We start from the raw sequence: 25,590 nt of genomic DNA, 5'->3' as shown, positions 1-25,590 counted from the left end.
AAATATTGCAGAAGTTCAAGAGTGGATTGTTGCTGAGCCAGGGTAGTGGACTTGACAGGGTCTAATGAAATTCGGCGTGGGTGTCCTAAGCTATAGGCAGAGAAAAGAAATGTAAGTAATGTTAGTGCTTCTAATAAAGAAAGGATCAATAGTTGCCAGCCTACTGAATAAGTGTAGCAGGATTAGAAGCCGACTATAGGGATTTAACTATATGCCTGACTAAACAGACTAGTTAAAAGTCCAGACTTAAAAAGAGTTTGTCTAAGTTCTGAACAGTGTTAGAGATGCCATTCCAAAGAGCTAAGAACTATCTAAGAAAGTGCTCATCTTGTTTCTTAATTTAGTTTTTCTTAACTGACACTTTCAAAAGGCAAGATTTGGGACCTTAAAGGGATGGTTTACCCAAAAATTAAAATTCTGTCTTTCCAAACCTGTAAGACCTTTGTTCATCTTCAGAACATGTATTAAGAAATCAAGAGCTTTCTAACCCTACGTAGACAGTAAGGCTGTCACAATTCGTTGATTCTAATGGACTATTCGATTTGTAAAAATCCTTGATTTCATTTTGCCCGATTTCATTATTATTTTTTAAATCAAAAGGCCTGTCTAATTAATTGAGTTTTACGGTTTTATTTTTACCAAATTCTTTTCCATTACTTTTCTGGATTCCATTTTAATGGTTCCATTCAAAAACATCTGCAATTATTTATTTTATAAAATAAGTAAAATTGTAAAAAAAAAAATTGGTGGGAAATTAGTTGTTTAGATTAATTGATAAATTAGTCGATTGATTAATCAATATAAAAATAGTCGTTAGTGGCAGCCCTAGTAGACAGAAATGGAACTACCATGTTCAAGGCCAAGAAAGGTAGTAAGGAAGGACATCGTTAAAATTGTCTGTGACATCAGTGGTTCTACCTTAATTTTATGAAAGCTGCGAGAATGCTTTTTGTGTCCAAAGAAAACAAAAATAGTGACTTTATGTTGAATAAAGTCGTTATTTTCATTTTCTGTGCACAAAGTATTCCCGTACCTTCATAAAATTAAGGTTGAACCACTGATGTGTGGAGAAATGTGTGTGTGTTATGGAAAACAATGAAAAGACCGTGTTTCCTAATAACATAACTTGAAGAAAGCATTTACAAGGAAAACAACACTGGGCCTAAAACGGAACCTTGGGGCATACCATATTTTACCATTGTTTAGGACAGTTGTCCTTTTATATACACACACACACACACACACATACAAGGGGTATCAATCTGACAGGTAGAAGCTAAATCGGAGCTAAACCAGACCTGTCCACAAATGCCAACAGCATCCTTCAGCCTGTGTGGTTCTATCCCAGCAAGCATTTTTTGGTCTAAAAGACGTCTATTAGCCGTGAAAACACAGCCCAGACGTCTAGGCTAAAACAAGTTTGTATTTGGGCTGTCAGTGAAAATTTAATAGACGTCTACAAATATCCCAGTATTAGACTAGTCATCAATTTAAAAATGACAAATTAAAATGACAAAAATTAAACCATAAAACCTTGTAAACGCTGCTGAGTTTGCTTACTGGATGGAATATCATACATCGAACTAGTTATTTTGCCAAAAAATGGCCTGCAACCAAATTCAAGATTATTTGGGCTGGAAGTGGGTTACACATAGCTGGACGATATCGGGTTTATAGTTAACCCAGATGGTGAAATGACGACTATTGCTTGCTGGGATAATATCAAGTATAGTAGTATTAGCAGTGAAATATAACCAAATTTAGAAGACAAAAGTCATTTGTTACCTTCACAGGTAACAAATAACTCGATTAAGTGTGATGGAGCCTAAATGTGACTGAAATTTTTGCAAGCATACAGTGTTTTGTAGCATTTTTGACATAATACACAATCTATACATCATTTTCTGATTATGCTTTAAATACTCTTCTTCTCTCTCAGGTTTGATGGAGATGTTACAGAGGGCACCACAGGTGAGACTTCTGTAGAGACCCCTTGGAGCAGGTCTATAGAAGATCTGCATGGCGACAGTAACCTACCGTCACCGGTCAGCGGCAGCAGCATACCACGATCCACACGGCACTCCATAAGGTAGACGCACACAAGCACATTTGTGTTCATTCTAAAAATTGGAAAATATTTTTGGAAGACCACCCTTAACATTATAATGCTTTCTCAGGTCTAATACATTGCCCAGTCGCAGAACTCTGAAGAATTCACGTCTGGTGTGTAAAAAAGATGATGTTCATGTCTGCATCATGTGTCTCCGAGCTATCATGAACTACCAGGTAAGCGATTATGAAATGTATTTTTAAGAACACCTGAATTTAAAAACACAATTTTAATCTCAATCATTTTCCCTTTTCTATATCACACAAGTATGGCTTCAACATGGTTATGTCGCATCCCCATGCTGTCAATGAAATTGCTCTGAGCCTTAACAACAAAAATCCCAGGTAATCTCACACACACCAGTATATACTGGTTTCTCTTAACCAGCATATATGTGAAAACATTAATCATTGCCCTCAAACGTTTCTCCAATTTCTGTGTTTAAACCTCTCGAATGGTTAATGAGAACTCTCTTATCTGTCAAGACTTTCATCCAATCCCTTAAGCTATTACATTTGATCAAAGACCTTTTTTAGAAGGGCTGTTCTTTGGAAACTTTAGCTATAAATAGATGAATTGTCTGTCAGTTGTGCTGATTAAGGTCAATAGAAGATAACGGTTTGTAACTAAGACTGTTCCCTGAAACCATGATACAGAATCTTTCAAAGGCATTAAACAAAACTCTTATGAATAGCTCCTTGTATAGGGTGGGATAATTCCTCTGTAATTTGCCAACCATAAAATCAATAGGACCGTTTGACCTGCCCCTTGGAGATTACTTGATTGGTTAAGAGTTGTATCTGGAATTCTTCATTTTTCCTTGGAATGTTTTATCGGAGTTTGTAGCACTAAGCATTTTATGCAGGTTTGGTTACATGATATAAACGTTCTTTTGTCTGCATTGTGCAGGACCAAAGCCCTGGTTTTAGAGCTGTTGGCCGCTGTGTGTTTGGTCAGAGGAGGACACGAAATCATCCTTGCCGCTTTTGACCATTTCAAAGAGGTAAGAAAGGATATTTTGTCTTTCATCACTCCTTTGTGCATTCAGTTTATTTCACTCTAATGTAAGACTACTTGATATTGGAAAAAACTGACAATGCGATGTTTAGTTTTTCTGCTATATATTTTGTGATAAAAAATACAGAAATTTTCCAATCAAGCTCTGTATAATGTACACTACCAGTCAAAAGTTTTTGGACGGTAAGATTTTTAATGTTTTTAAAGAAGTCTCTTCTACTCACCAAGCCTGCATTAATTTGATCCAACATACTGCAAAAGCGGTAATACTGGAAAATAGTTTTACTATTTAAAATAACAGCTTTCTATTTGAATATTTTTCTTAAATGTAATATATTCCTGTGATCAATTGTGTGATTAATTTTCAGCATCATTAAAACAGCTGAGTAAATTTTTCTTAGGATTCTTTGACGAATAGAAAGATCCAAAGATCAGCATTTATCTGAAATAAAAAGCTTTTTTTAACATTATACACAATCATTCAAAAGCTTGGAGTCAGTATAATTTTTTTTTGTGAAAGAATTTTATACTTTTTATTTAGCAAGGACACTTTAAATTGATCAAAATTGATGAAAAAGACATTTATAATGTTACAAAAGATTTCTATTACAGATAACTGCTGTTCTTCTGAACGTTCTATTGATCAAAGAAACCTGAAACAATCTTATTTAGCTGTTTTCAACATAATAATAATAATAATAATAATAATAATAACAAATGTTTTTTTATGAGCAGCAAATCAGAATATTAGAATGATTTCTGAAGGATCATGTAACTGGAGTAATGATACTAAAAAATTAGCTTTGAAATAACAGCAATAAATTACATTTTAACATATATTTAAACAGAAAACAGTTATTTTAAATAATAAAAAATATTTCAAAATTGTATTGTTTAGAGGTTAGCGGGTTGATTTTATTAAAGTAATTAAAATAAAATAAAAATTATTTAATTTGAGCTCTGTTGATATTTTTGAGTATGAAACTCTTTCAGGGCTGCAAGACTTGGGGGAAAAAAATATTAAAAACTTGATTTATATTATTATTATTTATTATATACTGTCAATAGAATAAGAATAATTATTTTCATAATGTATTTTAATGTAAAATAAAAATCAAATGCTGAAACACTGTATCATAAATACAGACTAAATGCCGAGCTTAAAATATCAATTTAATTCTATATATTGTGCAACCCTACTTTGGGAATACAAACTGTATTTTTTAAGAACTCCTTATTTCATAATAACTGAAATTTGTCATCAAAATCATATTTTTATGGGTAGTAATACTGATTAAATATTTAAATATTTTTTTACATCTCAAAACAATTTCAGGCATAGGCAAATTAGAATACTTAATAATAATTAGAATACATTTTACATTGTTTTTAAGCAAACAAAAGGTTTAATACTTAATTGTTAGGTTTAACAATTTGTATAGATTACATGCTTAGTGGAATATGTGTACACTACCAGTCAAAGGTTTTTGGACAGTAAGATTTTTAATAAAGTCTCTTCTGCTCACCAAGCCTACATTTATTAGATCCAAAATAGAGCAAAAAAGTACAATTTTGAAATATTTTTATTATTTAAAATAACTGTTTTCTGTTTAAATATATTTTAAAATGTAATTTATTACTGTGATTTCAACAATTTTTAGTATCATTACTCCAGTCACATGATCCTTCAGAAATTGTTCTAATATTCTGATTTGCTGCTCATAAAAATACATTTGTTGTTGTTATTATGTTGAAAACAGCTGAATAGAATTGTTTCAGGTTTCTTTGATGAATAGAAAGTTCAGAAGAACAGCATTTATCTGTAATAGAAATCTTTTGTAACATTATTAATGTCTTTCCATCACTTTTGATCAATTTAAAGCATCCTTGCTAAATAAAAGTATAAATTTCTTTCCCAAAAAAATTTATACTGACTCCAAGCTTTTGAATGATAGCGTATAATGTTAAAAAAAGCTTTTTATTTCAGATAAATGCTGATCTTTGGATCTTTCTATTCATCAAAGAATCCTAAGAAAAAATGTACTCTGCTGAAAACCGGAATGCTGAAAATTAATCACACAATTGATCACAGGAATATATTACATTTTAAAAAACATTCAAATAGAAAGCTGTTATTTTAAATAGTAAATAGTATTTCCCAGTATTACTGCTTTTGCAGTATGTTGGATCAAATTAATGCAGGTTTGGTGAGCAGAAGAGACTACTTTTAAAAACATTAAAAATCTTACCGTCCAAAAACTTTTGACTGGCAGTGTACATTATACAGAGCTTGATTGATTGCAGCAGTAAATACAAACAGATTTACCAACTGCACAGGACATGCAATAACAGAAATCTGCAATAAATCAATAGTATAAGAAATTTCCCACACTTTATAGATCTAATCTTACATGTGTTTTTGCTGCTGGTTTGCATTACCTATGATATTAATTCTATGACATTAATAATGTTTCACTTATAGGTAATATTCCAGTTGTTGGGCTTCAATAATATTTAAATTTCACAATAAAAACCAAAGTATACATAATTATATGTTAAAACAGAAACTTCAATAAAACTACTTAAAATGTAAATCAAACTGACAAAAGAGCCAAAAAGGAAAGTGTTGTTTTGTGTGGGTTATTAAATTATAGCTTGTGTCTTTTATGTTCCTCAGGTCTGCTCAGAATCCCAAAGGTTTGAGAAATTGATGGAACACTTCAAAAATGAAGACAACAATATTGATTTCATGGTGGGTCTATATTACAGAGTCTTTCCTCTTTCCTCTTGAGTGCTTTTTAAACTGACTAGCTCTCACCACTACCGATGTCACATCTCATCATCATTCCCTGTTTGTGACTCAGGTGGCGTGCATGCAGTTCATTAATATTGTGGTGCACTCAGTGGAGGACATGAACTTCAGAGTTCATCTCCAGTATGACTTCACTAAGCTCGCTTTGGATGACTATCTGGAGGTATGAAAACTTTATAAAGTGCTTAAGTATCTCCTCTTTACACTCTCTCAGAAACTCACTGTTGTTTACTGTTCACAGAGGTTAAAGCACACTGAAAGTGATAAACTCAAAGTGCAAATCCAGGCTTACTTGGATAACTTGTTTGACGTGGGGACTCTTCTAGAGGACGCAGAGACCAAAAACGCTGCCCTGGAGCGTGTGGAGGAACTGGAGGAGAGTATCTCACATGTGAGCAAAAACAATTCTGTTTTCCTTGTCTATTGTAGAACTGATTCTTTGTCAATTTCTTTCAATTTTCAGTATAATATATAAACCAGTGTTGGGGGTAATGCATTACAAGTAATGCAAGTTACATAATCAGATTACTTTAAGTAACTAGTAACGTAACGCATTACTTTTTAATTTACAAGAAAATATCTGAGTTGCTTTTTCAAATAAGTAATGCAAGTTACTTTGTTTCCTCATTTATTCACTGTTTTAACCCTTTTTATTCAGTTTACTTCTTTGTAGAGATTTTTAACAGTTAAGCCAAACACAATTTAGCCATGGTTTTTATTTCACCATTAAAAAAATGGCCACAGAAGCTGACATGGTGTTGAAAACAAACACACTTATTTTGCCCCCGTGTTGAGAGAAATTGGGAGTCGGGTGTAGTGGCACTTCTTTCAGGCTGAGGCTGAAAGACACATTTGGTGTAAAAGGGCCTTTACAGCTGCCAGAAATATAACTTTTGGGTAATTTTTTATTAAAAATAAATAAGTAAACCCAACTCAGGTGACAAAAAGTAACGCAAAAGTACCAGAATGCATTACTTTCCACAAAAACTAACTAAGGAACGTAGTTAGTTACTTTTTTTAATGGAGTAATGAAATATTGTCATGCGTTACTTTCCCCAACACTGAATTTGTATACATGATTGATAAACATCAACTGTTATCTGAATTCTGTAGCATCTTTCCATCTCATTCTGATTATTTCTTATGTTGGCAGATGACTGACAAGCTCTTAGAAACGGAGAATGAGGCCATGTCTAAAATCGTGGAACTTGAGAAGCAGTTGATGCAGAAGAATAAAGAGTTGGATACCGTCCGGGTCAGTGTCACACCGCCTGATCTAGAACCTTGAAACTAGATCTATAGTTTGGATCTTATCAAATGGTTATAACAACCTGTCGACATAACGCCTTTTTACTTTTACAGATTTAAACAATATGACTAATATGAAAATGTTAGATTGCCTTTCAAGTAATTTCTTGGGCTGACAATTGAACACATTCATTTAGTACAATTTAGTGTTATTTTAAAATGATTAAAGTGTTTAGTATTGAGACGGTTTTGAATGACCTTTTATGTTAATTATTTAACTTTTAATAATATGTACTTTTGTCATTTTAATATTTTAGTTTTGGTTATTTTAGTACTTTAACATTTCATTTCAGGTTTTCATTTCAAGATTTTTTTTTTTAGCTTTATTTTAATTAACAAAAACATTTTAATTTTTGTTCATAACAAAACTGGTAAAATTATTTTAAAAATCAATATAATTAAATTATATAATTACATATCTTGAGTTTTAAATTTGAGGTTGTTGATTCAACACTGCAGCTGAATTCATCAATGTAGACATGTTTGTATAGACTAACAATTTAAAAATTGCATAAAAATTGATATATTAATATCATTAGAGGGTTGATTCACCCAAAAATGAAAATTAGCCCATTATTTACTCACGCTCCTTTCAGACGAATCCAATCGAAGTTATATTAAAAATTATCCTGGCATTTCGCTTCATCAGTCCAAAACAAGTCCAATAAAGTGCATATATCCGTAATAAAAAAAGTGCCTTCCGCGGCTCCGAGGAGGTAAATAAAGGCCTCCTGTAGTAAAAAAAACAAACAAACGTTGGTTTGTGCGAGACTTACTGGGGCATGCACAATGCCGGCATCTAACGTCATCCGCCCTGAGGGCCTTCCGCGGATGCACTTCATTGGATTTTTTTTTGGCCTTGAGGGTGAGTAAATTATGGGCTAATTTTCATTTTTGGGTGAACTAACTCTTTAATAAATAATTTGATCAATGGGGTATATGTTAAACATCACCTAACCAAACCAGAAAACAGGTCTTATCGTATCTGCTTGTCAGAGAAATTGTTAACAGTAGTATGAACTGATGGCCTAACCTAAATAGTTGTTTTTATTGTCAGTGTTTTATTCAGTTTTAATATCCAAACGTTTGATTTTAATCTGTATATGTGATGGACATCGGTTATAATTGTCTTTGGTATCGCCTTTGAATGCATCTTGATCTTGAGTAAAACAGCACTGAATTCAACTAGGGGTCGACCGATTATCATTGCCGATATTGAGCATTGGTATCGGTCATTTTCAAATTTAGTTTTTTAATAACATAGGATGATTTAGTTTCTTGTTATATGCTAAACTACTGTTTGTATGCACACATCCAATCCAGGCTGTGTACCGGGACGCCAGCTCGCAAGTTCACACGCTTCGCCGGATAGTTCGTGAGAAGGATGAGACCATTCAGAGGCAGTCCACTCTGGAGAAGAAAATCCATGAGTTGGAGCGCCGAGGCAGTCTCCAGATCCAGGTCAGAGGTGAGGGAGATGGTGAAGGAGATGTGTCTCCGCTGCCGTCACCTCCTCAGCCCATGGCTCTTTCTCCCTGCCCTGATGCCATGGCTCTGGCTGGAGCCTGTGCCGGTGCAGCATACAGCTCTGGCAGCACATCCCAGACTGGCACTCTTCGAGCAATGGCCACACCACCTCCTCCTCCCCCTCCACCAATGGCAAGTTCCTCCGGTGAGTAATGATTTCAACAAATCTGATGGTTCAGCGCACAGTTAATGAGGGTATAATGAAATGGTTACTTTCTACAACTAAAGATGATTAATGTTATGGGCTTTACCCAGTGTGACTGCCATAATTTTATTTAATTGGGGTGGTGTAGCCTAATGGTCTTGGGTTCAAACAGTGCCGTTGCTTAAATTTACAGAGCCTGTGAACTACATGTTTATAGGTGGGCCCCCTTCCCACAGGGCTAATGAAAAGCCTATACCCCAGTGGGTCTTAATGGTCCCACTTTGTCACAAGGCCTGAGACGAAATTCCCCTGACAATACCCCTGTTGCAAACCCTACAAGGGTTGATTTCAAAAATGAAAATTCTGTCATTAATTACTCAACCTCATGTTGTTCCAAACGGATTTTTGATTAAATCTTTCTGACTCTGCATAGACAGCAACGCAACTACCACATTCAAGGCCCAGAAAGGTAGTAAGGACATCATTAAAATAGTTAATGTTACATCATTGGTTCAACTGTAATTTTATGAGGCTATGAAAATACTTTTTGTTTGCAAAGAAAAAACCAATGTATCCACTTTATTCAACAATTTCTTTAAATTATTCAATCTCCCAGAGACTGCAGTACTTTATAAATACAATCTTTTCTAATGATTTAGGACTTTATAAAAATTGCATCTATAAGAGATTACTGGCATATTAAAAGTAATAATGTCAATATACAATGTAATATTTTTGAGTTCTAGGATTTTTTTAATAACACAGCTATGTTATAATTATTCAACCTATTTACCAATGCTGTTTTTAGTCACTTATTTGTATTGTGGGGAACAAAATTGTTTTGAAACACTATTAAACCCTGAGGTTATATGAATATTTCCAAGACATTAAAAGTTCCTGAAGACACAACTGGCAGCTTTATCCTTTAGTTTAAAATGTGTTCTACCAGAAAACCTTTGAGGCTTTGAGGCTGTTGAAGAAAAAGCACAATATCATAAAATGTTTTATCGGAACAACTGAGGAAAAACCTGCAATGTACAGCCAAAGACTGACCAAATGAAATGTGGAAAAACATTTCAGTACACAGTATAAGATGAACACAAAACAAGCATGGCCAAATGCCACTCTTGACCAAGAAGAACATAAAATGCTAACTTGAATATGCTAAAACTCATTTGGATAGACCTATAGATTTCTGGAAGAATGTTTTATGGAGTGATGTGACCAAACTGGAACATTTTGGACCTATGGATCAGCTCTATGTCTGGTGCAAAAAAAGCTAAACTTATGAGCAGAAGAACACCATCTCCATAGTCAAACATTGAGGTTGACCAGTCCTGTTACAGGGGTGTTTTACTGTTGCAGGAAGTGGAAATCATGTTTGCATGAAGGACATCATGGATTCTTTGAAGTATCAGACCATTTTGGCAAGAACTTTGATTGTTGCCCGGTGCACCATGCTGGTTGAATGATATCCAATTTTCCAAAGTCAGCCATTTTGGACATTGGCCATTTTGAATTTTGGTGTAAAATGCACCAAACAAACACATTGGCGTATTATTCTGAAACTCGGTATGTGTCTTCGGCACCATGCACTGACAGTACTCATAAAGTTTAGCAGCAAAAAAGTTGTGGCCAAAAGTTATAAAGACATAACTTCTGATGAAAATGGCTTATTGTAATGAAAGTGATCTCAATGTATTCCTTGGGTCATGCTGAGAACATTGATACAAATTATGCCAAAATTGGCCAAACTTCCTGTCCGCCATTTTTATTAATAGTTAAAACCTACTTTTTCAAACTCCTCCTAGACTGTTGGATCTTAAGACCATGCTGGCAATAGGTTATGGATTTCGTGTCGATATAAGAAACGGTTTTCATTTTAACGCATCAACGAATTTGCAGGAAAGATGCCAGACTGCATCTGAGGCTGTATCTCTGTAAAGCTTTGACATATCTGCACCAAACTTTGTATGTGCCATTGTGACCTCACACTGATCACACCACATCAATTTGGTAACAGCGCCACCTATTGGTCAAGAGTAATAAACATTGATTAACAATTATTTAGGACATTTTTTTCAAAATTCCTCCTCGACTGCTGGTCCAATTTTCACCAAAATAGAGTCAGATCATCTTCAGACTGTGCTCACACAAAGTTATGGATTTTGTGTCAATAGATGAAACCATTTTTGTATAGCAATGCAACTAATTTGAGACATGTTGCCAAATTGACTCTGAGGCTTTATGTCTGCAAAGCTTTAACATATTGACACCAAACTTTGTGTGTGTTATTGTCCCCTGACACTGAACCCACCACATCAATTTGACAACAGTGCCACCTATTGGTCAAAAGTGAAAACCAATTTAATCATATTACTAGTGGTTGTTTTATGATTTTTTCACCCATTTTTTTACAGAAATCATCTTAAAATGGCTTCAGTTACTAATTGCTTTAGTTGCTCTGATGCTTGCTGCCTTGCTTGCCCAGTTCTTGGCCCTGTAATTGCTGCTTGCAGCTATATTTTTGATTGCAACTGTATTGTAGTTCTATGATAGTGTGAATATATCCTAAGAAATAAAGAAAATCTGTAAATATGTCGGCACATTCATAAAGTCAAGCTGATCAGAGCTAATGTTTTTCTGAACTTGACAGCTCCATGACAGCTTCCTAACTAACTAAATACCTAACTGGCCACTATTTTACCATGGTTTTTACTGTGAGCAACATGTTTGCAGCCAGTGACTGTGTAGAGCTGCATATAGACTGCCAACATTGTTGCCACAAATTAATGGCATTTGTGGGTACAAGTGTTTAAAGCACTACCAGACATATATTCATGTGATGTGAACAAATTAAGTAGAAACATACATATGTAAACTTATATGTAAATTATTAGTCTATCTCTTCTAACCAGTTATTCCGCCAACATGTTCTCTCTCTTCTCCTGTAGTTCCTAATGGGCCATCGGATGCTCTTGCACCTCCACCACCGCCGCCGCCTCCTCCACCTCCTCCACCACCACCTCCTCCTCCCCCACCTCCACCTCCTGGGCATTCTATTGAGATCTCTGCTCCTTTACCCCCGCCTCCTCCTCCTTGTGCTCCTCCTCTACCAGGATGCGGCACACCAACTGTCATATTCAACTCTGGCTTGACAGGTATGAATGTGTGCATGATTGCTTCAGTGTGAATGTGTCGTTGCAAATGTATGGTTTTATTTTTATTGTCTGTTTAAATCATATTATTTTACCTTGAAATAATTTTCCAAGCTTTTGTAGATTTTTGTTCAGTACTTCTTAGTACTTAGAGACATTTTCTGCTTTCTCTTTCTAGACGTTTGTGCTTTAAAACTCTCTAAACATTTGTTTTTATCTACTCTCTTTTTCCTCCTGCTTTCAAAGATGGACCAATCAAGCTGTTCTGTAGGTTTCCTGATATTTGTCATGGCCACCATTTACTGTCATTGTCTGGTCATACTGCGTGTTGTGTGTCTTTGCTTAACATGTTATCATGTTTTCTTGTGATTAGATGTAAGTGGTTGTTTTTGTAGTCACAGGACTCTTTTCTTTCTTGGCAGCGGTGAAAATTAAAAAGCCTATCAAAACCAAGTTCCGCATGCCAGTGTTCAATTGGGTGGCTCTGAAACCAAATCAGATCAACGGCACTGTCTTCAATGAAATCGACGATGAGAGGATCCTAGAGGTATTTGTCTGCAGCCCTTCACATGGTGTGAAATGTGTGAACTCTATCAACTCTGCATGTATTACACTGCCAGGCTGGTCTACTTGATTATCACATTCTTGTTTGAGTTACTGCTACATATTAAGACGCTGCCAGATGGTGTTTATTGCTCAGTTTAGTTGCAGCTCATTTTTTAAAGTACATTCTTTAACTGCTGCTACTAAAATCGCAAGCAACGACACATTCAGAAAGTTAAACATCAGTGACCTTGGCGGCTCATTGTACATCAATAATCTTCTGTGGATTACAACTTTATTACAATGTTTGGTTTGCAGGATTTGAACGTGGATGAGTTTGAGGAAATGTTCAAGACCAAAGCCCAGGGCCCTGCCGTCGACATGACAATGCAAAAGCAGAAGGCTCCTCAGAAGGGCCCCAATAAAGTATCACTACTGGAAGCCAACAGGGCCAAAAATCTTGCCATCACACTTCGCAAGGCAGGGAAGAGCCCAGAAGAGATCTGCAAAGCAATCCAGACGTAAGTTCTTCCTCTGCCTTTAATCTCAAGATAAAGATGAACAATATTCTCTGTGAAATGATGTTTCATCTGTCAGTTCTGGCTTATTTGGTTTTGGTTTGGTTTGGTTTGTTTTGGTTTTGTTTGGTTAGTTTGGGTTTAGTTTGGTTAGTTTTGTTTTTATTTGGTTTTGTTACGTTTAGTTTTGGTTTGGTTTGGTTGGTTTTGTTTTGTTTGGTTAGTTTTGGTTTGTTCTGATTTTTATTTGTTTTGGTTTTGTTAGGTTTGGTTTGGTTAGTTTTGTTTTGGTTTGATAGTTTTGGGTTTGGTTTGGTTAGTTTTGGTTTGGTCTGAGTTTTATTTGGTTTGGTTTGGTTGGTTTTGTTTGGTTAGTCTTGGTTTGGTTCGTTTTTGTTTGGGTTTGATAGTTTTGGTTTGGTCTGAGTTTTATTTGGTTTGGTTTGGTTGGTTTTGTTTGGTTAGTTTTGGTTTGGTTCGTTTTTGTTTGGGTTTGATAGTTTTGGGTTTGGTTCGATTAGTTTTGGTTTGGTCTGATTTTTATCTGGTTTGGTTTAGTTTGTTTTTTGGATTTATTTGGTTTGGTCTGATTTTGGTTTGGTTTAGTTTTGGTTTAGTTTAGTTTGGTTAGTTTTGTTTTGGTTTGATTTACTTTTGGTTGGTTTTGTTGTTTTTGTTTTGTTTTGTTTTGGTTGGTTTGGTTTGGTCTGATTTTTTTTTTTTTGGTTTTGTTTAGTTAGTTTTAGTTTGATTTGTTTTGTTTGGTTTGTATTGGTTTGGTCTGATTTTTATTTGATTTTGGTTTTGTGTTTAGTTTTGTGTTTTGTTTGGCTAGTTTTGGTTTGGTCTGATTTTTATTTGGTTTGGTTAAGTTTGTTTTTTGGATTTATTTTGTTTGGTTAGTTTTGGTTTTCATTTGATTTAGTTTTTGTTTGGTTTGGTTTACTTAGTTTAGTTTAGTTTAGTTTAGTTTAGTTTTGGATTTGTTTGGTTTGGTAAGATTGTTTTGGTTTTTATTTGGTTTTGTTTCGTTAGTTTTGGTTTGGTTGCTTTTGTTTTGTTGTTTTTGTGTTTTGCTTGGTAATGTTGTGTTTTGAGGTTACTTTTTTTAAATAGCGCTCTGATCAGTTTCTCTTACCTCCTCAGGTTTGATCTGCGTACAGTGCCCGTGGATTTCGCAGAGTGTTTGATGCGGTTCATGCCCACTGAAACTGAGGTGAAGGTGCTCCGCCAGTATGAGCGAGAGCGGCGGCCAATGGACGGACTCACTGATGAGGACCGATTCATGATGCTCTTCAGCAAGATTGAAAGGCTGCCACAGCGGATGACCATCATGGCCTTCATGGGCAATTTCAGCGATAGCATACAGATGCTCACACCGGTAAGAAAAAGAGGAACAAAAATTGTGAAATTAAATAATAAAACTGTTTTTAATATCAACAAAGATAAATCTAATGCTATTTTGCTGTTACATTTTTCCTACAGCAACTGCACGCTATCATAGCAGCATCAGTATCCATAAAATCATCACAGAAGTTAAAGAAAATCCTTGAGGTAAGCCATATAACTTTAATGTCACAGAGTATCTTACCATTTTACAGTTGTAAGTAATTATGTGATATTTCTCATTTCAGATCATTTTGGCCTTGGGGAACTACATGAACAGTAGTAAGAGAGGAGCTGTTTATGGATTCAAACTCCAGAGCTTGGATTTGGTAACGTAACACATTTTATAACTTTTTGAAAAGCTTAAAAACATACACTTTTTTTTTTCTGAAACACTAATTTAATTATAATACTGTAATGTTTCCTGCCTTTAGCTGTTGGAGACCAAATCCACAGACAGGAAGCAGACACTTTTGCACTACATAGCCAATGTGGTGAAGGAAAAGTATCCAGTTGTATGCGTTTTTTACAATGAGCTGCACTATATTGAGAAAGCTGCTGCAGGTATGTCTCCAACAACCTTGAAAATATAACCATAGAAATAGTAATTGTCTCTAAATGAGTGCTGTTAATAACTAAATCTAAAACAGTTTTTATTTGAAATTAAACTAAAGTCTAAGTATTAGCTAAAATTACCTGAAATAAAATAAGTTTAAGGTGAAGAACTGAAATTGAAATCAAGTTAAAACTAAACAGAAAATGACAAAAGCATAGCTAAATCACTGAAACTAAATTAAAATGAAAATTCAGAAATACTTTAATTGTCCGTAAGTGATACTAAAAATGCATTTTAATATTTTGAATGCTTACATTACTAGAATGACATACAAAATGTATTGTCTTCTAATATGCTGATCAGGCTACAGTAAGTTTGTTTTTAACAGTGCATTTCATTATTCCCATGTTACAGTCTCACTGGATAATGTTCTGCTGGATGTGAAGGAGCTACAGAGAGGTATGGAACTGACCAGAAGAGAGTACAGCATGCACGGCCACAACTCCCTACTCAAAGACTTCATCCATCACAACGAGGCCAGACTGAAGAAGCTCCTGGATGATGCTAGGATTGCACAGGTAGAAAAAAGAAGGGTATACATTGTGGTTTATTGGTAAACAATCTGGACAGGCCTATATCCCATGATCATGTGGCTTGCATGTAATTACAGGACGCATTTGACGAAGTTGTTAAATTCTTCGGGGAGAGCCCCAAGACCATGCCACCCTCTGTGTTCTTCCCTGTGTTTGTTCGCTTCATCAAGTCCTATAGGGTGAGTCTTTATGCTATCAGTGCGCCTTCTTTTTTCAGGTTCACACAAGGCCCAGATCTAATTTGTCATTGTTTTCAGCATGCGGATGAAGAGAACGAGTCGAAGAAGAGGCAAGAGCAGCTGATGATGGAGAAACTAATGGAACAGGAGGCCATGATGGAGGAGCAAGAGAATCAACAGGTGTGATGAGACGAGAGCCATAGTAGAGCACACTACAGAGCTGTGTCGAAAATATGAGTTTCTAGTTTTTATAAGGTCTCATTTTGAGGAACCGATAATGATTCTTAAAAGGTTAGTTCACCCAAAAATGAAACTTCTGTCATTAATTGCTCACCCTCATGACGTTCTGAACATGTAAGACTAGGGTGACCACCCGTACCGCTTTGTGTTGTGCCAGCCGTTTCACCCTTTGTCCCGCATGTGGCATATTGAGAAAATGTCCCACATTGTCTAGTGGTTTTTCATTATCATATTAAGAAGACATGCATGCATTCTTTTGCCTTTTTAAAGGAGTAGTTCACTTTCAGAACAAAAATTTACAGATAATTTACTCACCCACTTGCCATCCAAGATGTTCATGTCTTTCTTTCTTCAGTCGTAATGAAATTATGTTTTTGAGTAAAACTTTTCAGGATTTGTCTCTGTATAATGGGCTTCTATGGTGCCCCCGAGTTTGAACTTCCAAAATGCAGCTTCAAAGGGCTTGAAACAATCACAGCCGAGGGAAAAAGGGTCTTATCTAGCAAAATGATGTTATTTTCTAAAATAAATTACAATTTATATACTTTTTAACCTCAAATGCTCGTCTTGTCTAGCTCAGCATGACAAGCGTTTGAGATATAAGAAAAGTATATAAGTTGTAAATGTTTTTAGAAAATAACTGATCGTTTCGCTAGATAAGACCCTTCTTCCTTGGCTTTGATCATTTAGAGCCCTTTGAAACTGCATTTAAACTGCATTTTGGAAGTTCAAACTCGGGGGCACCATAGAAGTCCGTTATATGGACAGAAATCCTAAAAGCCCCATGTCTTTACGACTGAAGAAAGAAAGACATGAACATCTTGGATGATAAGGGGGCGAGTACATTATCTGTAAATTTTTGTTCTGAAAGTGAACTACTCCTTTAAGAAAGCTTTTTATTTATTCTTTTTGCGGCGTAGATTCCACACAAAGGATGTGCAGACCTAATTGAGGAAATAGTCGAGTGTGCACGAAAAAACGTGATATTCTTCATTTTTAATCAATTTTAAAAAATCAATGCAGCTTTCAGACGTGACTTTCTATCGTGTCTTTTCTTATTTTGATAGCTCGTTTTAGGCGGTTTCTATGGCATTATTTTAATAACAAATGTCTAGAGTGCATTACTGTAATACTAGGGCTACGTGTGCGTGCTCAGAAACATAAATAAGAGCATATGACAACTTCAAGGCCCAGAAAGATAGTGAGGACATCAGTAAAATAGTCCATGTGACATCTGTTGTTCAACCGTAATTTTGTGAAGCTACGAGAATTATTTTTGTGTGCAAAAAACAAACAAAAAAAAAAACACTGATGTCACTTTGGACTATTTACGGGTTATTGAAAATTTTCATTTTTGGATGAACTACCCCTTTAAACTGACATGTACTGTACCTGAATCAATATCGAAACGAATTGAGATCAAAACTGAGTCGAATTGTAAGCTTGTCAATCAAAATCAAACCAATCGTGCCATTCGTGTCAATACCCAGCCTTAGAGCAAACTGCAAAACTGTGAACTAACTGGATATTCTATCCTCTATTCATTTACACAAACTCCAGTCACCATCTCACAAGGGTAAGCGGCAGCAGCAGGAGCTGATCACTGAATTAAGAAAGAGACAAGGCAAAGATAGCCGCCATGTCTACGAAGGCAAAGATGGAGCCATTGAGGACATCATTACGGGTAAGAACCCTACTGGTTGCAAGCCTAGACAGATTCATTTGATTGTACATATACATCAAATGAATCTGTTTCCCTTAAGTGTCTATTGGACTTTATTAGTAACAGTAGATGTACAGTAGCAGTAGATGCCATGCTGTTTAGCCTTCCTAGAGTTTAGAGGCTTGAAGTTTCTGTCTGATTCTGTGCTTTATCTAGAGCTTCTAGCTTTTGGTGTTTCTGTGTTGTGATTGGCTATTATTTTGCTGCAGTGCTGAAGACCGTCCCCTTTACCGCGCGATCAGCCAAACGTGGCTCGCGGTTCTTCTGTGACCCCGCCCTCTCCGAGGACTTCCATTACTAAACTAAATTCTGTCCCCTCAGAAAGGTGCCTTTAAGTCCGTCTCTTCTTCACTCATCTCCCAGTCCCTCTTTCATCCTTCTTTCTGTCCGTTTCCTCATTTGTTTACTATTCACCTGGGTAAGGGCAATAAATACGGGATGAAAACGTGAATTCTCTGCATAAAAATTGCATGCCAGCTTTTATTTTCTCTGTTTTGCATTTTGTTTCCTGCACATTATTTCAATCTAGTCGCACTGTTGAAGTGGCCCCTCCCATTGAGCACTTTTAATACAGTTTTAAGCTAAATTTGTCTCTTGGTAACCACCTTCCAACATATCATGACTTACCAGAAAGATCTGAATCGTAGGGATGCACTGGTATTACAATTCTGGTTGATATGATAAGCTGGTAATATTTTAATGTTGTTGTTAATAACAGATAAATAGCTAATTTAAAAAATGTTATATTCCATTTGGTCTAATTAACTAAAGAATAAAACATCAAAAACTAAAATCAGTCATTTTAAATGATCCAAATAAATTTAGGCATCATAGCATTATAATGTACAGTGTGAGAAATTAATTAATTAAAAAAAATAATTTAAAATAAAAATGTATTTATTTTTTTAAATTTATAAAGGTTACAAAAGTCTTATTACTGTTTTATAGAGACAAGTTTCATCATTTACATGAAGCATAATCATTATTTGCGCTTATAAATGTTTAATAATAAACTGATACCAATGAGTGGCAGAAACCGATAAATGGCCAATATTCAAATATTATATTCTGTATAGATGTAAAAATAATACAAAAAAAACTAAGATCAGTCATTTTAAAATGCTCTGAGTAAATTTAGGCATTTCAACAATATAATGTATAGTATGAGGAATAAATATTTTTTTTTTTTTTTTTTTAATGATCCATGTAAATTTAGTCATTACAACATTATTATGTACAGAATAAATAATGGATTTAAAAAAAAAAAAAAATATATATATATATATATTTGCTAAAGATTATATGCCCAGTTAAATGTTTAATATCAATAAATGCTAGAAATGGATAAATGGCCAATATTAAAGTATTCTGTTCAATTTTGCCAACAATACATCAAAAAACATCAGAAGTTTACGTACACCTTTCAGAATCTGCAAGATGTTATTTATTTGACCAAAATAAGAGGGATCATACAAAATGCATGTTTTATTTTTTTTTTAGCACTGACCTGAATAAGATATTTTACATAGAATACATTCACATATAGTCCACAAGAGAAAATAATAGTAATAATAATTTATAAAAATTACCGTGTTCAAAAGTTTTCTTAGTAGTGTTATTACCTGAATGATCCAGTGATATTGTTTAGTGATAGTTGTTCATAAGTCCCTTGTTTGTCCTGAACAGTTAAACTGCCCGCTGTTTTTCAGAAAAATCCTTTAGGTCCCACAAATTCTTTGGTTTTTCAGCATTTTTGTGTATTTGAATCCTTTCCAACAATGACTGTATGATTTTGAGATCCACATTTTTACACTGAAGTCAACTGAGAGACTCAAATGCATTTATTACAGAAGGTTCAAACACTCACTGATGCTCCAGAAGGAAAAACAATGCATTAAGAGCCAAGGGGTGTAAACTTTTGAACGGAATGAAGATGTGTACATTTTTCTTATTTTGCCTAAATATCATATTATTTTCATTCAGTACTGCCCTTCAGTTTTCACCCCCTGGCTCTCAATGCATTAGGTTTCCTTCTTGAACATCAGTGAGCATTTGAACCTTCTGAAATAGTTGTGTATGAGTCCCTCAGTTGTCCTCGGTGTGAAAAGATGGATCTCAAAATCATACAATCACTGTTGAAAAGGGGTCAAATACACAAAAATGCTGAAAAACCCAAAAAATTATGGGACCTGAAGGATTTTTCTGAAAAACAGCGAGCAGTTTAACTGTTCAGGACAAACAAGGGACTCATGAACAACTATTATTCAGGTGAGAACATAATATTATGAATCAAGTGTAATGTACACTTTTGAACGGGATCATCTTTATAAATTCAACTATTATTTTCTCTAATGGACTATATGTAAACATTTGATGTGAAATTTTATTCAGCTCAGTACTAAATAAAAATTAACATGCATTTTGTATGATCCCTCTTATTTTGGTGAAATAATTCACATTTTGCAAATTCTTTAAGGTGTATGTAAACTTCTGACCTTAACTGTATGTACAATAATGTACAAATAATAAATGTTCAATTTCATTTATTTGCTAGTTTGTTGTAAAAATTAACTTTACTGTAAAATGTATCAATTTGCTCATTTTATCTATCAACCAGTATTAATAAATTTAGGAAAATCCCCAATATCAAAAATTAACCAATATTGTACCAGAATATTGTGCATCCCTACTAAATTGATCTAAACTAACCAAACATTCACACACTTGCCTGTTTTGTACCCATCTTTGGCCTCGTCTCATCCATATCCACAGGCCCAGACTGTTGTTTTGTTCACTGTGTAACAGTTCCCTTGTTTGTCTTCAGACCTGCGCAGTCAACCCTTCCGACGGGCCGATGCCCTGAGGAGGAGTGGGAGAAAGAACTTGGAGGTACAGCACCTTCAGATACACAACATGGAGATCACCACCTGCTAGCCAAGCTTGTTCATCTTTTGAGGACCAAGGGTGGGCCATTGCCACTACTGAAAAAAAAAAACGAACAAAAAATAGCACACTTAGAACAATGGAAAGATGGATAAATGTGACACTGAACACTTCTGCTTACCTGGGATCTGGCATCTCATTTTAAAGGACTGTTTCAAAGAAAGCAAGATGAAGAAAACATGAAGTATAGAGTGTTGGATGAAGTATGTTGACCTATACAGACAAATGTGGATTTTACAAATGCACATTGTGAAGAAAGATTGTGGTTTTGTGTATCATGTACAAGACAGAGCAGAAATGCCAAAGGAAGTCCTTGGATTGGCCCACTTTTCATTTTCATTGTCATTTTACTTCTTGTTCTTAACTCCAAGCGGAGCGTTTTCTCTGAGGGGAAGATTTACAAGATGCACTTTTATTTTTATTTTTAACTTTGATCATCTTAAAACTGAACTTTCAATTTGAAAAAAACGCACACAAACACATGGATGAAGTGCGAGAGAGAGATTGGATCTTAAGCTGGACTTGATACTGTAATGCTATTGAGAATTACTCTTCTTTGCGGACTGAAACATCCCCTGAAATGTTGAGAAAATGTTTACTACCAAGCATTCACAAGCAGTGTGACATTGTATGTACAATACATCTCATTTTAATCCAGACTTGCTTTCCTACTGGTTTTATCTCATGTGACATTTGTGAGCTGTGGAAAAAGAGTTTGCTGTTTTTTTTTTTTTAAACGAAGACATTTCATTGGACAAAAGTCTTTTTTTTAAATGTACAGATATTTTGCTACAAAATTGAGCCTCTTATTTTTTACATTGTTCATCCATTGTGGTGCTGTACATATTGTTGAAACAAACCAACTTCTGCAATATCACTGGAATGTTATTAACTTTTATGTTGTTTAGTATGACAGTATTATTTAATCTGATGGTGAAGACAGTGAATCAACTTACTCTGTGACCTAAATTGCTCTCTCATCACTATTGTTGCATATGGTAAATGTCTGTGGTTGCACGTAACACTTGAAAGCTTGAACAGACACTAGTGGCACATATAACTTTTTTCTACTTTGATCTCTTTAACTGGAATCAGTGGTTGTGTGCAAATAAAGCAATGACACCAGCACCATTACAAAACAGTGAGTCTTTTGTATGCTCAATACAAGTATTCACAAAGATTTTTATTTAACTGAAAATCTGGATTGACATGCAAGGATGCTCAATGATAAATGTCATGTTAAAGCTACTTGAAAATAAAAGTAGTGTGGGTAGTGGTAACCTAAAGCTGCCACAAGGTGGTAGCAAACCCTTGTGTTCAAGGATCTTAGCCCTTTTTTTGGGCCCCAGGTCCATGGAACAGAAATTTGTACTATTACACATGGCCAGATTACAATTATCAGTTTATTTAAACAAGACCCTGTAAAAATAGAGTGATATTTGAATACATTTCAGAATATTTACAGCCAAACCAAAATTTATTCAGACACCTCCTCACATTATCACAGTTGATTCGCCATGGTTTAGAAAATGGTAATAAAATATGACAAGTTAAACTGTGTAAGAACAAATTCATCTTGATAATGTCAGAAGACTTTGATAGAGAGATGTATATAATAGATTACAATCCACCAAAAATGTAGGCAACTGTAAGTATGCCAATATTTACACAACTATTAATACTTTATTGACCAGTTAACAAGCAATGCTTGATTTTGTTCAGTTTGTGGTGTAAAAAGGCCACATTAGCAATTAAAACACTTAATCAAAACATGATCAGGTCAAAGTGTTTGAATATTTTGTGGTCCCAAATTTTTATCAATTTTACTCGTAATGAAGAATTTTTGGGTGTAATATGTCACAGTTTACTTTATTTTGCTATACTCACTTACATAAATGAATTATAGTGTTGTGCACCCACTAGTAAAAAAAATATCAATTTTGGCTCATTTTACATTCATGTTGAATACTTTTGGGTTTTTTCGGTAAAAGAAAAAAGTATGTGGGTTTTCTATTAAAAACATTTAAAATTAAAATACATTATTAAAGGCATAGTACACCCCTCATGTCATTTTCTAACCTGTATATTTTTTTCTTTTGCTGAACACAAAAGATGATATTGTGAATAATGCTGGTAGCTAAAAAGTTTAGGTTCCCATTGACTTCCATTGTATTTTCTGTCAATACAACACTGACAATGGGCACCAAAACTTTTTAGCTGTCAACATTCTTCAAAATATCTTTTGTGTTAAACAAAAGGAAGTCTGGTTTGGAATAACATACGGGGGAGTAAATGATGACTGATCATTTTGCACTTTTGAAAACTTTTGTATTTTTTACAAAATATACACAAATACACAATATGACAGTAATATTTTGCTATTTGTTTTAAAGGGATGGTTCACCCAAAATGAAAATTCTGTCATTAATTACTCACCCTCATGTCGTTCCGAATCAGTAAGACCTTCGTTCATCTTCAGAACGCAAATTAAGATATTTTTGATAAATCCGAGAGCTTTCTGACCCTCCATAGACCGCATGGGTCCTACACTCGTAAAAATAAAGGTGCTTCACGATGCCATAAGAACCTTTTTGTCTAAATGGTTCCATAAAGAATCTTTAACACCTGAAGAACCTTTCTGTTTCACAAAAGGTTCTTTGTGGCAAATAAGGTTCTTCAGATTATAAAAGAAATGGTTCTTTAAAGAACCTTTGACTGAATGGTTCTTTGTGGAACCAAAAATGGTCGCTTGAAGAACCTTTTAAAGCACCTTTATTTTTAAGAGTGTACCATTTAAATTCATGAAAGATACCAAGAACATCGACAAAATAGTTCATGTGACATCAGTGTTTCAACCGTAATTTATGAAGCTACGAGAATACTTTTTGTTTCCCAAAAATCTAAAATAACAACTTTATTGAACAATTCTTCTCCGCGTCACCCTAGCGCCATTTTGGAGAGTACCACGGCGCATACGTGCTTAGCTCTCTGATATCTTAATATTAATATTTGTGCTCCAAAGATGAATGAAGGTCTTACAGGTTTAGAACAACATGAGGGTGAGTAATTAATGAAAGAATTTCGTTTTTGGGTATAAGGACACAGTGAGGGTCAGGGTTCGAATTACGGGGGAGCTAAGGGGAGCTCTGCTCCCCTGAAAGCCTACTTTGAGACATTTAGGGGGAGCTCTAAAACACTTTCCATTTTTTGTGTCGCATATATATTTTGATTTTCTGTACATTAAGGTTCCTGAAATAAATGATGATATTAAAAATGTGTCAATGTTGTGTGTTTATTCGCTCATTATATTATTTCTGAACACTATTTTCCGCTGTCTCCTGCTGTGACCATCCATGCGTGGCGGCGCTGCACTGAAATTACTACGTTTACGTCACCACTTGAACTTCTTTAAGGTAAGAATCATGGAATTACTTCCTTGATCTGTGCGTTTATGAAGATTGGCCCTAATCCTATTTAATATTGGTGTATTTTTTTATGATTGTTATGTGAGTTATTCTGTTTTCATCATGATTTGCATGATAAGCGCGGTTGATTCAGAACCGTGGACAGAGCTGTTTGCCCTAACACTGACAGCACTGACTGACGCTTGCGTTTTGTAGTAAACGGTTTACTAAGTAAACAATAGGTTTACTGTAAACCTATTGTTTTAAATGCCCGAACATGCACCAAAAGCGTTAAAGTCAGTCAGGGAGGATCGGAAAATAGGGCTCCCCCGAAAACCACTTTGTAATTCGAACCCTGGTGAGGGTGATATGTTCAGGATAAATTAATAGCAAAATATTAAAATGCTTTAAAATACTTTAACACTGACTAAATTTTCTTGTATGTAATGAACAATGCTTTCTTTTTTGTATTTAAAAATTAATGCATATAAAGAGCATTAAATAATGTAATAGGTGAATCATCATTTTCAACTACTTTAGTTCCAGCAACTTCCAGGTCACAGTGGGATACCTATATCCTGTTCGCTGGCTAATGGACATCAGACTTCAGAAGGTTGGGGACCAGTTCACGATGCAGAACTAAAGAGGAGAAAGATGAAAGCTGACAACTCCTCACGCTGTGGAGAACGTGGGCAGACCTCCCAACTGCCACTGTCAGAAGCTTTAGAAGCGCTGAAGAAGTGTTTCATGAAAGAACGATATCGAACAGAAATGAAAGAATACAATACATAAGTGCTCAGGAACAGTGCTGAAATATGTCTAGATGATAGTTAACTTGAAATATGTGACCCTGGACCACAAAACCAGTCATAGCACAGTATATTTGTAGTAATAGCTGGGTGATTCTATAATTGGAGATACATTTGGCATTTCAGAAAGTTAAGAAAAAAAACTCCTTTTTTTACTTTTAATGAGAAAAAAAAGTCTTTATGGTATTGTTTGTCAACTCTGTTACGGACAAATTAGGCAATGTGTAGAAATAACAATAAAACAGGAAAAATCCTTTTTGTTTTATAAAAAAAAAACAGTCCTTACATTCCAACACTTGAAACTGAGCTAACATTTTACATATGCATACCTTAAAAATAAAAATAAAAATACCTATGACTTCACAGTATCCAGTTTAATTTTTTAAACTATTATAAGGGTGCAAAAATAAATCAGTAATGTTTTAAATATTTTTTTTGTTTTGTTTTTTGTGAAAATTGTTCATAAACAGAGTTGACCCCTTAAGTAACAGAGTTGTGAAGTAACAGAATTGACAGAATTATCCGGTGGACTGCATTTCTGTTACCACATTGTCAGCATTGTTATTTTTGTTTTTATATATTGTTGTTTTTTGCCAAAAACTCCACACAAGAGCACATG

General features: G+C 34.8%; 1 protein-coding gene across 2 annotated transcripts in view; it reads left to right on the top strand.

Annotated features, from left to right (window-relative positions):
* The window catches only part of fmnl2b (formin-like 2b), a 32,792-nt gene extending 10,901 nt beyond the window's left edge, over positions 1-21,891 (top strand). Inside the window, exons 6-28 of one of the 2 annotated variants that reach the window (XM_073851237.1) lie at positions 1,940-2,089; positions 2,178-2,286; positions 2,378-2,454; positions 3,020-3,113; positions 5,805-5,879; positions 5,992-6,102; positions 6,181-6,330; positions 7,093-7,194; positions 8,571-8,919; positions 11,874-12,080; positions 12,324-12,344; positions 12,500-12,624; positions 12,939-13,141; positions 14,285-14,519; positions 14,624-14,692; positions 14,773-14,853; positions 14,959-15,088; positions 15,495-15,658; positions 15,751-15,852; positions 15,931-16,032; positions 17,653-17,776; positions 18,025-18,140; positions 20,640-21,891. In XM_073851237.1, the coding sequence (XP_073707338.1) occupies positions 1,940-2,089; positions 2,178-2,286; positions 2,378-2,454; positions 3,020-3,113; positions 5,805-5,879; positions 5,992-6,102; positions 6,181-6,330; positions 7,093-7,194; positions 8,571-8,919; positions 11,874-12,080; positions 12,324-12,344; positions 12,500-12,624; positions 12,939-13,141; positions 14,285-14,519; positions 14,624-14,692; positions 14,773-14,853; positions 14,959-15,088; positions 15,495-15,658; positions 15,751-15,852; positions 15,931-16,032; positions 17,653-17,776; positions 18,025-18,116 (2,872 nt within the window). In that variant the 3' untranslated portion in view covers positions 18,117-18,140; positions 20,640-21,891. The remainder of the gene's footprint in view (positions 1-1,939; positions 2,090-2,177; positions 2,287-2,377; positions 2,455-3,019; positions 3,114-5,804; positions 5,880-5,991; positions 6,103-6,180; positions 6,331-7,092; positions 7,195-8,570; positions 8,920-11,873; positions 12,081-12,323; positions 12,345-12,499; positions 12,625-12,938; positions 13,142-14,284; positions 14,520-14,623; positions 14,693-14,772; positions 14,854-14,958; positions 15,089-15,494; positions 15,659-15,750; positions 15,853-15,930; positions 16,033-17,652; positions 17,777-18,024; positions 18,141-20,639) is intronic. The other variant, XM_073851236.1, reaches the window with a different exon arrangement.
* The last annotated feature ends 3,699 nt before the right edge of the window (positions 21,892-25,590 follow it).

Source organism: Garra rufa, chromosome 12 (assembly GCF_049309525.1).
Source record: "Garra rufa chromosome 12, GarRuf1.0, whole genome shotgun sequence".
In the NCBI taxonomy this organism is placed as follows: Eukaryota; Metazoa; Chordata; class Actinopteri; order Cypriniformes; family Cyprinidae; genus Garra; species Garra rufa.
This window is presented reverse-complemented; position numbering and strand designations above follow the sequence as displayed.